This window comes from Chelonia mydas, chromosome 2 (assembly GCF_015237465.2).
Source record: "Chelonia mydas isolate rCheMyd1 chromosome 2, rCheMyd1.pri.v2, whole genome shotgun sequence".
In the NCBI taxonomy this organism is placed as follows: domain Eukaryota; kingdom Metazoa; phylum Chordata; order Testudines; family Cheloniidae; genus Chelonia; species Chelonia mydas.
The window spans coordinates 21,028,290-21,044,483 of record NC_057850.1 but is presented as its reverse complement, the minus strand read 5'-3'; the positions used below and the strand labels follow the sequence as shown (position 1 = coordinate 21,044,483).

Sequence of the window (16,194 nt, the reverse complement as noted above, 5' to 3'; positions counted from 1 at the left end):
GAAGTGTGGCAGCAAGTGAGCCTATCAAACACTGGTGAACTGTGTATTATGCGCCTCCTCTAAAGGCTGGTCCACAAGAGAATAACTTCTAATACTTCGAGCTAATAGAGTTACTTCTTTAAATCAAGGGGTTTGTGCTCAACATCCTAACTTTAAACACTGTTGATGACCTTTGGGAAGGGGATGTTATACATGCGGCACAGCAGAGCACACGTAAGAAGTTTCTATTGTCTCGACACTGCTGGCAGTAGACTTGTTCTTTATGTAGGAAGAATGGATCCCACTCAGATGAAGAAACTGCTCTTTAAAAAGGCTTTACAGCAAGGGTTCTCAAACTAGGCGTCGGGTCTCAGGGGGTCACAAGGTTATTACACAGGAGGTCACGAGCTGTCAACCTCCATCCCAAACCCCGTTTTGCCTCCAGCATTTATAATGGTGTTAAATATATAAAAAAGTGTTCTTAATTTATAAGGGGTGGGGGGTCACACTCAGAGGCTTGCTATGTGAAAGGCGTCACCAGTAAAAAAAGTTTGAGAGCCACTGCTTTACAATAACATTAAATGTAGAATAAATGCACCAAATACTAAAGCCCTTGGCAAGTCTGTGCTCAGTTGGAGTTGTGGGCATTCAGCACCTCTAAAACTTAGGCCATTTATTTAGGTGTCCAACTTTAGGCACTCAGGTTTGAAAACTTTGGTCAAACTATTTCCTGTTTCTCTTTGTTTTTGCCTTGTAAGCTTGTTTGAGTGCTGATTTTTGAGAATGTTATGGTTAAGTGCTAAATGCTTTCAAAGAGTTACATCCACTGTGACATTACCTTGATGATACCAACCAAAGTAGTTTTCATCATAAGGATACCTTCAGTGAAAATTGAAATAGCATGGGTTAGCTTGGCAACCTTTAATGAGAAGAAAGGAAACTAATAATTAAAATGTAACAATAGTTCAGGTACAATCACTGCAAAGTGAAATAACTAATCAAATCAATTCTTGTTAAGTGCGAACTTCCTATTTTACAGCAAAGTCATTGTCGCACTTTTTAATAGATGTGATTTACATCAAAATGGATTAGTTTTTCCTTTCATGTAAATTTAGGTGGGTCTTTTAAGAGCAAACCAAGAAACAAAAGTGTTTCTTAGAGGCTTAATAACTATCAGGGAGATTTTCAAAAGGCACGAATGACAGGTAGATGCCTTGCTCTGTATAGGTACACAATTCAAAGTTATGTAAAATGGAAGCAATTGTTTGGGAGTCAAAATGGTGACACTGCTTTAAATAAACTGTTTTTAGATGTCATTTCACAGTAGAGACTGTTGCCAGCAACAGGCCCAATCCAGCAGTCCTTATTCAGACAACACTCCTGTTGACTTAATAGAATTTAGTGATTTTGGTCAACGGTACAATTTTTACATTTCTAGTGCACTACTATTAATAATCAGAGAGTATGCATGTGCTTAGCACTGCATGATCAAGTAAGGCAGACTTTTTCCTGAAAAAGCTTAGAAGCTAGTTGAGACAACAGGGTTGTGAAGAAGTCATTACTGAAGGCTTTGCGGAAGAAGAGCATTTTGAGGAGGGATGGGAAGGAAGAGGAATTACTACTTGAAAAAACAAAACCAAAACAAAACCTCCTCTATCTTAAGGTTTAAAGATGGTGACTAAACCCAGTATGCCAATCTGAATTTCAGCTTAATGTGAATGCACCAGACGTTTGTATAAGTTACATGAAAATAATGCAGATTTCAGATGTCAGGGTAGACCTTGACTGAAAGCATCAATCAGATGCAATGACTATGTGAGAGATTTATACTTTAGGCCACATGCTGTCGTGTTGCACATGGAACTCCCGCTGAGGTCAGTGAGAGTTTTGGTAAAACTGCAGGAAGGACACAGTAAAAAGAACAGGAGTACTTGTGGCACCTTAGAGACTAATTTCAGAGTAACAGCCGTGTTAGTCTGTATTCGCAAAAAGAAAAGGAGGACTTGTGGCACCTTAGAGACTAACCAATTTATTTGAGCATGAGCTTTCATGAGCTACAGCTCACTTCATCGGATGCATACTGTGGAAATCGCAGAAGACATTATATACACAGAGACCATGAAACAATACCTCCTCCCACCCCACTCTCCTGCTGGTAATAGCTTATCTAAAGTGATCATCAAGTTGGGCCATTTCCAGCACAAATCCAGGTTTTCTCACCCTCCGCCCTCCCACAAACAAACTCACTCTCTTGCTGGTAATAGCCCATCCAAAGTGACCACTGTCTTCACAATGCGTATGATAATCAAGGTGGGCCATTTCCTGCAGAAATCCAGGTTCTCTCACCCCCTCACCCTCCTCCAAAAACCACACACACAAACTAACTCTCCTGCTGGTAATAGCCTATCCAAAGTGACCACTCTCCTTACAACCTGCATGAAAATCAAAGTGGGCCATTTCCAGCACAAATCCAGGTTTTGTCACCCCCCCCCCCCACAAACTCACTCTCCTGCTGGCAATAGCTCATCCGAAGTGACCACTCCCCCTACAATGTGCATGATAATCAAGGTGGGCCATTTCCAGCACAAATCCAGGTTCTCTCACCCCCCCCCCCCCCCCACAAACTCACTCTCCTGCTGGCAATAGCTCATCCAAACTGACCACTCTCCCCACACTGTGCATGGCAATCAAGGTGGGCCACTTCCAGCATAAATCCAAGTTTAACCAGAACGTCTGGGGGGGGGTGGGGGTGGGGGAGGAAAAAACAAGGGGAAATAGGCTACCTTGCATAATGACTTAGCCACTCCCAGTCTCTATTTAAGCCTAAATTAATAGTATCCAATTTGCAAATGAATTCCAATTCAACAGTTTCTCGCTGGACTCTGGATTTGAAGTTTTTTTGTTGTAAGATAGCGACCTTCATGTCTCTGATTGCGTGACCAGAGAGATTGAAGTGTTCTCCGACTGGTTTATGAATGTTATAATTCTTGACATCTGATTTGTGTCCATTTATTCTTTTACGTAGAGACTGTCCAGTTTGACCAATGTACATGGCAGAGGGGCATTGCTGGCACATGATGGCATATATCACATTGGTGAATGTGCAGGTGAACGAGCCTCTGATAGTGTGGCTGATGTTATTCGGCCCTGTGATGGTGTCCCCTGAATAGATATGTGGGCACAGTTGGCAACGGGCTTTGTTGCAAGGATAGGTTCCTGGGTTAGTGGTTCTGTTGTGTGGTATGTGGTTGTTGGTGAGTATTCGCTTCAGGTTGGGGGGGTTGTCTGTAGGCAAGGACTGGCCTGTCTCCCAAGATTTGTGAGGTGACAGTTAGTGGCGTTCTGTTATTTTCTTTGTTAGGCCTGTCCTGTAGTAGGTGACTTCTGGGAACTCTTCTGGCTCTATCAATCTGTTTCTTCACTTCCGCAGGTGGGTATTGTAGTTGTAAGAATGCTTGATAGAGATCTTGTAGGTGTTTGTCTCTGTCTGAGGGATTGGAGCAAATGCGGTTGTATCGCAGAGCTTGGCTGTAGACGATCCATCAATAACAGAACGCCACTAGCTGTCACCTTCAGCCCCCAACTAAAACCCCTCCAACGCATTATTAAGGATCTACAACCTATCCTGAAGGATGACCCAACACTCTCACAAATCTTGGGAGACAGGCCAGTCCTTGCCTACAGACAACCCCCCAACCTGAAGCGAATACTCACCAACAACCACATACCACACAACAGAACCACTAACCCAGGAACCTATCCTTGCAACAAAGCCCGTTGCCAACTGTGCCCACATATCTATTCAGGGGACACCATCACAGGGCCTAATAACATCAGCCACACTATCAGAGGCTCGTTCACCTGCACATTCACCAATGTGATATATGCCATCATGTGCCAGCAATGCCCCTCTGCCATGTACATTGGTCAAACTGGACAGTCTCTACGTAAAAGAATAAATGGACACAAATCAGATGTCAAGAATTATAACATTCATAAACCAGTCGGAGAACACTTCAGTCTCTCTGGTCACGCAATCAGAGACATGAAGGTCGCTATCTTATAACAAAAAAACTTCAAATCCAGAGTCCAGCGAGAAACTGCTGAATTGGAATTCATTTGCAAATTGGATACTATTAATTTAGGCTTAAATAGAGACTGGGAGTGGCTAAGTCATTATGCAAGGTAGCCTATTTCCCCTTGTTTTTTCCTCCCCCCCCCAGACGTTCTGGTTAAACTTGGATTTATGCTGGAAGTGGCCCACCTTGATTGCCATGCACAGTGTGGGGAGAGTGGTCAGTTTGGATGAGCTATTGCCAGCAGGAGAGTGAGTTTGTGGGGGGGGGGGGGGGGGGTGAGAGAACCTGGATTTGTGCTGGAAATGGCCCACCTTGATTATCATGCACATTGTAGGGGGAGTGGTCACTTCGGATGAGCTATTACCAGCAGGAGAGTGAGTTTGTGTGAGTATGGGGGTGGGGGAGTGAGAAAACCTGGATTTGTGCTGGAAATGGCCCACTTTGATTTTCATGCAGGTTGTAAGGAGAGTGGTCACTTTGGATAGGCTATTACCAGCAGGAGAGTTAGTTTGTGTGTGTGGTTTTTGGAGGAGGGTGAGGGGGTGAGAGAACCTGGATTTCTGCAGGAAATGGCCCACCTTGATTATCATACGCATTGTGAAGACAGTGGTCACTTTGGATAGGCTATTACCAGCAAGAGAGTGAGTTTGTTTGTGGGAGGGCGGAGGGTGAGAAAACCTGGATTTGTGCTGGAAATGGCCCAACTTGATGATCACTTTAGATAAGCTATTACCAGCAGGAGAGTGGGGTGGGAGGAGGTATTGTTTCATGGTCTCTGTGTATATAATGTCTTCTGCGATTTCCACAGTATGCATCCGATGAAGTGAGCTGTAGCTCACGAAAGCTCATGCTCAAATAAATTGGTTAGTCTCTAAGGTGCCACAAGTCCTCCTTTTCTCTTAGAGACTAATTTATTTGAGCATAAGCTTCCGTGGGCTACAGCCCACTTCATTGGATGCATAGAATGGAACATATAGTAAGAAGACAGATAGATATACACATATACATACACACACACAGAGAACATGAAAAGGTGGAGTAAGAGGCTAATTAATTAAGATGAGCTATTAGCAGGAGAAATATTTTTTTTCTCCTGCTGCTAATAGCTCATCTTAATTAATTAGCCTCTTACTCCACCTTTTCATGTTGTGTGTGTGTGTGTGTGTGTGTGTGTGTGTGTGTGTGTGTGTGTTCTTACTATATGTTCCATTCTATGCATCCGATGAAGTGGGCTGTAGGCTACGAAAGCTTATGCTCAAATAAATTTGTTAGTCTCTAAGGTGCCACAAGTACTCCTGTTCTTTTTGCGGATACAGACTAACATGGCTGCTACTCTGAAGGACACAGTGTATATTACAGTGCTTATCTATAGTTATATTTTAAAGAAAGTGATTTTAGTGTTTGTGAAAGTTGCCAAACTGTCGGCAGTGGAGAATTAAGTCCTCTATCCACAGAACAGCTTCGATCAAATAGCAACACAAGTTTCTCTATGTCACATCGTCCACATGCCTCAATCTTGACTTCACATCTGAGGGCCAGAGGGTAGCTTAGTCCTGATGGCCCATTCAGTCCTTAACCTCTCTGTTGTGACCAGTGGTGCATGGGTTTTTTCATGCTGGTGACTCCTATTAACTGAAAACTGAGAGACAAAGTGGGTGAGGTAATATCTTTTACTAGACCAACTTCTGTTTGTGGAAGGGACAAGCTTTTGAGCTTCACAGAGCTCTTCCTCAGGTCTGAAAAAGTTAACCTGAGTGTCTGAGATGTTTTAAACCACCACAGTTTAATTTATTCCCCTCTTCTACAGAGATCCATACTTTTAACCTTTCTCTTATGAGTTTTCAGTAGAACAAAAATGACTAGTTAGTTGCCAGGAAATCTGGGATTTACTCATTCCAACACTAGTCAACTTAAATTCTTACTCAGTGGACAAGTCCAGCTCTAGTGGGAACAGGTGACTTCAATAGAGTTGCATTTACTTACACCAGGGCTAAGTTTAGCTGCTATAAATTGTACTTTTCAGTATTCTGAAGTTTAACTGCACCTCATATCGTGGTCCAAGCTGAGCATAATCTCGTAGTTTGTCTTTGTCGAGCCGAGTAGGTACTTCGATAATATCGTGAGTCTGAAGTTTTATAATTTTGAGAAGGGAAGTAAACATGCTTTCTGGAATGATCTGCAGAACCTTCACAGAAGAAAGTGACACAGACTCAATGGATAATTCTTAAGTATTAGCAAAAGCAATTCAGGAATGAAACAATTACAACAAATGCATACCTTTCTTACATAGGAAACCAACTCGCCAGAGTAATACTGTGATACACTGAGAAGGTCAGGGCTGTTTGCTTGATTAATACGAAGCAGTGGCAAGTCAAGAGCAGATGCAAGCTAGAAATAAAATTTATAAAACTTTAACTGCCTCATTTTGAGATTCTGTTACCAAATATACAATTTAAAAATCTCTAATTCCTCATGAGCCTCTAAAATCCAGAATTCAAGCTGTCATTCTCCTGCTAAAGAGCAATGATACACCAACATCATTTTCTCCTGCTAAAATATCTTTTAAGAAAAAACACTTTTGAAGCTGATGACCCTGCATTCATTTTGTTCTTGTTTTGGTGGTTTGCAGATCACGGGCAGAATAAAGCATTTTATTTTCTTATGGTCTCGTCCTCCTGCCCCATGTATTCATTTTCCTCAATCAAGAACATTTCCCATTCTTCATACTGTGGTGAAAATGTATCCTTCTAAACTGATGTCAGATCTGCCTTATGGCAGGTTAAGTGCATTGGCAACATTGCTGGCATCATACATTCAGCCTCCTCTAGTTCCTGCACAGAGAGCCACATCTGTGTTCACTAAAAACACCAATGTCTCCAGCTAATGTTACTAGATAACTGGACTAATTGTTAGGGATGTAGTGTGGCTTAGAAGGTAGAGCACTGGACTTCACCTCAGAAGACCAGGGTTCTATTCCTGGGTGTGCCACTGGCCTGTTGGGTGACCGAGGGCAAGTCATTTCATTTCTGTGGGGCAAGTCATTTCATTTTGTCTCCACCTGCAAAATGGGAATATGAGACTGACCCCATTTTGAAATCTCCTGATGAAAGTACTAGGTATTATTAATATGAATAATTAATTATTACGATGCCTGGGTGTATTCCATATATAAAATTACGTCCAACCTGTATTTAAAAAAAATTGAGTCATTTTATTAATCTATGAAAAGTAACGGTAATCGGAACTATTCACATCTAAACACTTATGGTCACGCATGAGTGGTCATGTATACAGATAAACGCTAAAGGTCTAATTAACAGATGAGTTAAACATGGAATGATAAAGTAGGAGTCATTCATTTCATTCACGCTTACCTTTAGGAAAGTAGCTCTGAGTTTAGTTACCATTGATGGGCTGGCTCTTATGCTTTCCTGCATGATAGATGTGAAGCTGAAAAAAAAAGTTAAAATATCAGGTTCATCATCTCAAACTATTTCTCTCTTGTACCACAGCCTGATGCAGAAACTGCACATGGAGTCAGTGGAGTTATACCACGAATGAACTTGGCCAACAGACATGCCTTTTGGGGCAACAGTTCAGTCAATGTAAGGTAAGTGGTGCAACAAGATAAGAGAGTGTCAGACACTCAGTAACACCCAGTGCAGCGATGCGCCACTTATACTCTTGTGACAATGGTTTGTCCATTTGTTTTTGGTCAAAGCAAAACAACCCGGGGAAAAATCTGGATCCCTGGTATCTGGAAACCACTTAACAGGCTAAACCTTGGTCCATTTTAATCTTCAAGGCTGTTATAACTGGGTTAAGAATAGATAGCAAAATTGTAGAAACAAGCCCAACAAGGGCCCATAATTCTCATTCAAGGCAACGGGAGTTGACTGCTCAACACCTCATAAAATGGGCCCTAGGCATTGCTACTTAGAACAAGTTGCCAGAGTTAACAGCATTTGCAAGTTTTGTGTGAAGTTAGGAACTTACATGCATACAATTTCTCTTGAATGGAAGAGGACATACCTCAAGAATGATAAATGGGATGAAATTAAATAAAAGGAACACAAGATTGAATTAAAAACAAACCCTGGTAACATACCTGTCAATTAACTGCCAAGCATAAGAAAGATCACCAACTATCTGCATGGTGATCAAGACCTCTTCTTTAATGTTGATTGTTCGGATCATCTGATGGAGAAACCTGCGGGTATCAGCAAGAAACTGACAAACTTGCAGATTAGATTCCAGCTGGTGAAATTCTTGGACCTGTGTTAAAACAAAGTCTCCATTCGTCTTTTTTTTCTTTCCTCCTCAGACGATTTGACAAAAAAGATTCACTAAGTTTACAATATTTTTCTTGCTAAAACAAACACAACATTGATCAAAACCCTCTCTTACTTTGGAATGTCACCAAGGAAGCAGTTTCATTTAATAAGTGCCTAAATACCTTGGAAGTACTCTGAGACACCATGCTGAAGTGTCTTTTACTTCCTGAAAAAATGGGTAAAGGTGTTTGCTCTTGTGTCCTGGCCAAATTCTAATATGGATATTTCTCTTTTGCCTCCTAAATTTCCCCATGCAGTTTCAAGTGGATTTTCACATCCTTTCCTAAACTGATGTGTAGCACTACCAAGTACTGTTTAACATTAGTTTTATTTTGTCTCAAAGGCTACTGAACTTAATGGGAAGAAAACTGATTCCTTTATAGCCCTTATCCTGCAATCAGATCTTTATAGGTGAACTCTTATGATCATATGGAGTGGATTCAGAATCGGGGCCTGTATTTGTATAAGGGGTTTAAGTTAGAAAAGCATGTTGTGATCCATCTGGTTGAAAGGCCAACATAAGCTTATCAAATGTGTTTTCCAAAGATGCTACACAATATGGCTCCAAAGTCCCCGTCTTTACCTCTTCCAATGCCTGTATCAGTTGTACAGTTTTTCTGCCTGCTGCAGTGGAGTCATCATAGTTTAAAGACATTATTTGCTTGGAGATCTCTCTAAACCAAGCCTGCAGGTTTTCTGTTTAACCAGGAAAAAGGAAAATTTTAAGTTAGTGACGTTTAATCATAGAATCATAGAATATCAGGGTTGGAAGGGACCTCAGGAGGTCATCTAGTCCAACCCCCTGCTCAAAGCAGGGCCAATCCCCAATCAAATCATCCCAGCCAGGGCTTTGTCAAGCCTGACCTTAAAAACTTCCAAGGAAGGAGATTCTACTACCTCCCTACGTAATGCATTCCAGTGTTTCACCACCCTCCTAGTGAAAAAGTTTTTCCTAATATCCAACCTAAACCTCCCCCACTGCAACTTGAGACCATTACTCCTTGTCCTGTCCTCTTCTACCACTGAGAACAGTCTAGAACCATCCTCTCTGGAACCACCTCTCAGGTAGTTGAAAGCAGCTATCAAATCCCCCCTCATTCTTCTCTTCTGCAGACTAAATAATCCCAGTTCCCTCAGCCTCTCCTCATAAGTCATGTGTTCCAGACCCCTAATCATTTTTGTTGCCCTTCGCTGGACTCTCTCCAATTTATCCACGTCCCTCTTGTAGTGTGGGGCCCAAAACTGGACACAGTACTCCAGATGAGGCCTCACCAATGTCGAATAGAGGGGAACCATCACGTCCCTCGATCTGCTCGCTATGCCCCTACTTATACATCCCAAAATGCCATTGGCCTTCTTGGCAACAAGGGCACACTGCTGACTCATATCCAGCTTCTCGTCCACTGTAACCCCTAGGTCCTTTTCCGCAGAACTGCTGCCTAGCCATTCGGTCCCTAGTCTGTAGCTGTGCATTGGGTTCTTCCGTCCTAAGTGCAGGACCCTGCACTTATCCTTATTGAACCTCATCAGGTTTCTTTTGGCCCAATCCTCCAATTTGTCTAGGTCCCTCTGTATCCTATCCCTGCCCTCCAGTGTATCTACCACTCCTCCCCACAAACACAACTGAAGATCTGATTAATAAAACACATGACTTGCCTTTAATACTAAAAATATTAATCTTTTCTAAAACATATAGTAAATAAACTAAGATTCTACATTTTGCTTTTAAAATCCCAACCTCTCAACATGTGATTTTAAAGGGGTATTGTCAACATAAAAGTCTCACATAATATTTTAAAATAATTTGTAAGCTGCAGCACCAATACTAATGTAGATTGTCTTTGTTTTAATTATTTCAGGCTTTACAAATGCATTTACCATCAATGATGCTGCTTGTTTAGGTTTTGCTTTATGCTATGTTTTTATAGTGAAAGTAGCCAGGACTGTTTCAGTTTCTGGTTATATGGTGTTGGGTTCACAACAACGAAGGAGAAAGTTTTTCCTGTGATTAATATCCCATAAACATTTATTTTCAGTATTACCTCTCCCCTCACCCCCAGAATACAAAACATGCTCATTCCATTTATTCATTTAATTTAAATTACCATTTTTCTCCACTCTTGTAAGAGGTTTAACTCCTGAAAAGACATCAGCAAGTTCAGTCATCCTTTCAGACCCTTCCTTTTTATAGCTCTCCCATTTAGCCTGCTTTTCTGACAGCATCTGCTTGAACATCTATTGAAAAATGAAGCCTTCAGTTTATGAATTTGGCACTAATGCAAATTGCAATATCATTCAATTTTAAATAGGGCTGGCAAGTGATTAAAAAATTAATCATGATTAACAGCACTATTAAACAATAATAAAACACCATTTATTTAAATATTTTGGATGTTTTCTACATTTTCAAATATATTGATTTCAATTACAACACACCATACAAAGTGTACAGTGCTCACTTTATATTTATTTTTGATTACAGGTATTTGCACTGTAAAAAAAACAAAATAAATAGTATTTTTCAATTCACCTAATACCAGTACTGTACTGCAATCTCTTTATCATGAAAGTTGAACTTACAGATGTAGACTTATGTACAAAAAAACCCTGCATTCAAAAATAAAACAATAAAATTTTAGAGCCTGCAAGTCCACTCAGTCCTACTTCTCGTTCAGCCAATTGCTCTGACAAACAAGTTTGTTTACATTTGCAGGAGATAATGCTGCCCACTTCTTATTTAAAACGTTACCTGAAAGTGAGAACAGGCATTCTCATGGCACTGTTGTAGCCGGCGTCGCAAGATATTTAGGTGCCAGATGCGTTGAAGATTCATATGTCCCTTCATGCTTCAACCACCATTCCAGGGGGGACACATCCATGCTGATGATGGGTTCTGCTTGATAACGATCCATAGCAGTGTGGATTGACACATATTCATTTTCATTATCTGAGCCAGATGCCACCAGCAGAAGGTTGATTTCCTTTTTTGGTGGTTCGGGTTCTGTCATTTCCACATAGGAGTGTTGCTCTTTTAAGACTTCTGAAAGCATGCTCCACACCTCATGCCTCTCAGATTTCGGAAGGCACCTCAGATTCTTAAATCTTGGGTTAAGTGCTGTAGCTACCTTTAGAAATCTCACCTGGAACAGTGGTTGAAGCATGAAGCGACATATGAATCTTGAGTGCATCTGGCACGTAAATATCTTATGACGCCAGCTACAGCAGTGCCACGAGAATGCCTGTTCTCATTTTCAGATGATATTGTAAACAATTTTATTGTTCTTTGTGTTTTGTGAAATCTGCAGTGAAAGTGTTCTTAAAATGAACAACATGTATTGGGTCATCATCTGAGACTGCTAGAACATGAAATATATGACAGAATCCGGGTAAAACAGAGCAGAGGACATAATTCTCCCACAAGGAGTTCAGTCACAAATGTCATTAATGCATTATTTTTTTAACAAGTGACATCAGCATGGAAGCATGTCCTCTGGAATGGTGGCTAAAGCATGAAGGGGCATACGAATGTTTAGCATATCTGGTAAATAAACACCTTGCCATGCTGGCTACAAAAGTGCCATGCAAATGCTTGTTCTCACTTTCTGGTGACTTTGTAAATAAGAAGAGGGCAGCATTATCTTCTGCAAATGTAAACGGACTTGTTTGTCTTAGCGATTGTCTGAACAAGAAGTAGGACTGAGTGGATTTGTAGGCTCTGATGTTTTACATTTTGTTTTGTTTTTGAGTGCAGCTATGTAACAAAAAAAAGTGCTGGTTACATTGTATGGTAAAGTGTGCTTATGTCAGACGTACTGTTGATTTTTTGGTCACTAACAGAAAGATCTACTAATTTTTTATTTGCAGAAATACTATGAGAGCGTGATTCCCCATTGCTTCACATCTTGTGTAAAGATTCATACCTATGTAAAGGGAAACTGGGGTTCAGGAAAGCATGCACTTAAATGCTTTCCTGAATCAGTGCTGGGAGTGCAAAATACTACCAAATCAAAATAGTTGTATTTTATACCCACTTTATATAGGTGTAAGTGACTTCCTACTAGAGTGCTCTTTGCATAATCAGCCCCAACTGTCCTTTGGTTAAAATAAAGCCTAAAAGAAGAAAATATACTAAGATAAGAATTATGCAGCTTCTCCTAGTCAGCTTCTAGTTCGCCAGCTATCAGTCAGATAAACCAATATGCTTAGCAAATGTGTGTTGGCTGAGAATGAAATTTGGCAACCACTGAGAGAGACATGCACAAGGCAATTCCAAGTTGCAGAATCTGCCTCTCTTGGATTGAAAACCCAGGTCAACAAGCAGGAGACTCATTTGCTGATATTAGCGGATCATACAGTTGTAATTGTTCTATCAGCATTCAATGCCCGTTCCTCAGCACTATGTCACAGTTGAGGGGAAATAATTTTTAAAAAAATAGCTGTCACTGACATGTTACCTCTTTCAAGATGAACTCAAACTGTGCTGTATCCAAGAGAAGCTGGAAAAGGATCTTGGCATTGTACTTGGAATCCGTTAGAATTTGATCCTTTATTTGACGGAGACGCTTGTTATTTGGGTCACAAGCTGCAAATGGAAGGACAAAAATTCTGTACCACTGGAGAATGCATCATGCTGTTAGAAATGAGCCTATTTACAAATATTAGCTTCTGAAAAGATTGAAAGAGACAGGGTAGGTGAGGTAACATCTTACTGGAGCAACTTCTGTTCATGGAAGGGACTGATATCCTCCAACTTGCCACCGAACAAGAATGATGTGAGTAGTGGCAGTGGAAGCTTCCCCTGGTGCTCCACCAATGTACCTCACCCCCTGACTTGGAGGGGCTATCTGTAGTTGAGAATATAGCTGAGTCTCAAGGTACAATCAGTTTTTGTTTGCTCTGCTGAGATTACAAAAGGCACATTTCTTGGCAGGGATGGTTCTTTTGATGCAGACACATTATTATTATTATTATTAGGTGTTTTTTTAAAAAATAAATACCTAGAGCCCTAAGCCCTCTGGTGCGAGACACTGTACAAACATAACAAAACTTTTGGTTTCTAATGATGTGCGATACCATGACGTTAAAAAGTTTGATGCAACACCCTGAAAATGGTATTTTGTCAAATGATAAAGCAGAAGAAATAAGCCAGTCTCCCTGCTCATATGGTTCAACCTGCATGGACTAGTTCCACAGAATCATGATTTCACATTAAAGCTTTTAGGTCCGTGTCTGGTTGTAAGAATAAACATGTGACATGGATACTATTCTCAGGTGAAATTTCAAGAAAGCGGTTAGTAAAAGACCACTTCTGCAAATGACTGAAAGCAATGGTTGAAACTCCACTGTCTTCCATGATGCAAAAAAAGAAAAATTAAATTAAAAAAAAGTTCCAGTCATCATCTAACATACAGAATTCTGTACTAAAAGCCCAGTGCATAGCCTTACCTGAGTCAGCAGTGTGAAGCATCAGCCAACGGATTGCAACATTGCAGTCTCTTAAGCAGTTGAGCAGCTTGGGAATATTATCCAGCACTAGCTCCTCCCTCAGACAGCCCTCTTTGAGAAACTGATGAACTTGAGTGTGCACACGCTCTGTGACAGCAGCATAGCGGCTTGCCTTTGAACATACAATTCTTTCATCAATATGGAACAAGGAAACATCATTTATCTACTATGTGCAGCATTGCACGAGCACAAAGTGAGTATGAGTCAAGTAACAGATACTGTAAATTCACTATCCACATAGTTTTTCTGGGGATGGCCAGGGAACACAGTTCATGGCAGATTTTGTAATTGAGTGGTGAGAGAATGTAATCCAACATCTAGAGCCGAGGACCTATACATGAAGGACAATGTTTTCAAAAATGCCTAAGTGGTTGAGGAACCTGGATCTTTAGCTCCTAAGTTAATTATACACTTTCAAAAATTTTACCTAAAAAATGGTAGAACCACCCAGCTGACAATGAAAAGTTTACTGTCCATCCACTAGAAAGAACAAAGCAGTAATAAAATACACTCTAGAATTGGAAATATTTGCTATAAATCAGTTGTTGGCTGTATTAACAGATTAAGGAAAAATATGTTTGCAAATATTAATTTAGTCAGTTTTTTAAAGTGAACTTATAGCAGTTTCATTTAATATCAAGGTGATTATTTCTTACACATAATAGTTGGGGGCTCCATCTTGGGACAGATGTTTATATGTAGGTATCTAAACATCCAGACAGGTGCATAGGTGCTTTTGAACAGCCCACTAGGAACTTTACTGCCATTGATTCAATCTGGCATGTGATTAATTTTAAGCCTATGGATAATCCCATTGAAGTCAGAGTCCCAAGCGCATGAAAATAATGTAACACAAAAGAGCAGCCAACTTTGAGCTATAGTATACTTTTATTTTTTTTAACCATTCTGCAGACTAATGGTTACAAACATTTCATTAAAGATAATTTCTTTCTAGCAGAGGGACACATTCTCTGCTCAGCATAGTTGCTCAGCTCCCAACAAGAGACTAAATCCCTTGGTGAGAAAAGCATCCCGAGCACTGCATAACATGATCTTGGCTGTCAGCAGCTATGAACTCAACTCAGAACACTGGAACTACTACACTACTACAGAGGGTTCAGACTGTGTGACTTGAAGCCACTCTCAATGTTGACTCACCTGAGTTATGCATTAGAGAAAGAGAATCCATGTGCCAATAAACACATGGAATACATGTGAAAGACCCACACAGCTTGAATCTTACCATGAATATAAAACTTGTATTTACTCACCTGCTCTTTGATGTTTGAAAGATCTAATGTGTAGTTGAGGGCAGTTTTTGCAGCCTTGTAAGGTTCCCATGCATCAGTTAGATTTACAGTGATTCCCATATAAATACTAATAACCTAAGGATGGAAGCAGAAACAACATTTAAGTTGTGGTCATATTCTTATTATGAAAGAGAAATGTTCTTCACCTAGAGGCATAAACAGAACAAGGTAGTTCATGGATTAGAATGTTAGAAATAATTAATCTGTACCCAACCTCATGTACAGATGAGCTACAGACAAAACAAATTTCTAGGCTACATCCTTCTTCTCTTCACCTTCATTGGAAATCCATGATTCTTAGACTCTTCCTTTCATTTGAAGGGACAGCGTCAACTTGAAATCTAGTCAGTTTTTTAAAAAGTGAATTTATAGCAGTTTCATTTAATATCAAAGACAAAGTGTTTTTACCATTTTCTATGACTTTGCTATCACCTTTTCCTGTTTCTCCTCCCTCTCCCCACCCTCATTCCCCTTGTTGCTGTGTGAAAGCCCCACACAAGTGACAGGGGAACAAACCATACACAACGGGCTGTCAAATGCATAAAGCAGACAAACTGAGAACACCTCTCTTTTTCTCATGCTCTTTAAGTTTATTGTGACCTGTTATTTGTAACAGCGGTAGGCACAATGGTTTCAGACAGAGGATGGGACTTTAAAAGGAGCCAAAGGGAGCTGGGTGCCTAACTCATTTAGGCTCCTTTGAAAATCTGAGAAGCTGAAGTGCGATTAAGTTCACTGGGAGCGTTTCAATTTTAGGCTCATGTAAGGTGCTTGACTGGAGGTGGAAATCCCATGTTATTGACAGAACAGGGCAGTAGCAGCAAAACTCCACTACACCATTCCTCCAAAACACCTCCACTCTGACCTGGTGGGATCACCTGCAGGAATGAGTGGACAGCTCTATATATTTTCCCCATCAATCCTTGGTCCTGTCCCAAGAATACAAACCAAAAAAGAGTTCATTAGGGCCCATTGTGACTGTGTTTT

At 40.6% G+C, this 16,194-nt stretch overlaps 1 protein-coding gene across 2 annotated transcripts in view; it reads right to left on the bottom strand.

The window, feature by feature from the left end:
- Positions 1-16,194, bottom strand: part of WASHC5 (WASH complex subunit 5) — a 39,234-nt gene that overhangs the window by 11,556 nt on the left and 11,484 nt on the right. For both annotated transcript variants that reach the window (XM_007055899.3, XM_043539104.1), the window contains exons 8-17: positions 15,169-15,282; positions 13,838-14,009; positions 12,847-12,974; positions 10,498-10,627; positions 8,976-9,088; positions 8,167-8,333; positions 7,433-7,508; positions 6,336-6,446; positions 6,103-6,243; positions 818-898 (exon numbers count right to left, since the gene is read on the bottom strand). In XM_007055899.3, the coding sequence (XP_007055961.2) occupies positions 818-898; positions 6,103-6,243; positions 6,336-6,446; positions 7,433-7,508; positions 8,167-8,333; positions 8,976-9,088; positions 10,498-10,627; positions 12,847-12,974; positions 13,838-14,009; positions 15,169-15,282 (1,233 nt within the window). The remainder of the gene's footprint in view (positions 1-817; positions 899-6,102; positions 6,244-6,335; positions 6,447-7,432; positions 7,509-8,166; positions 8,334-8,975; positions 9,089-10,497; positions 10,628-12,846; positions 12,975-13,837; positions 14,010-15,168; positions 15,283-16,194) is intronic.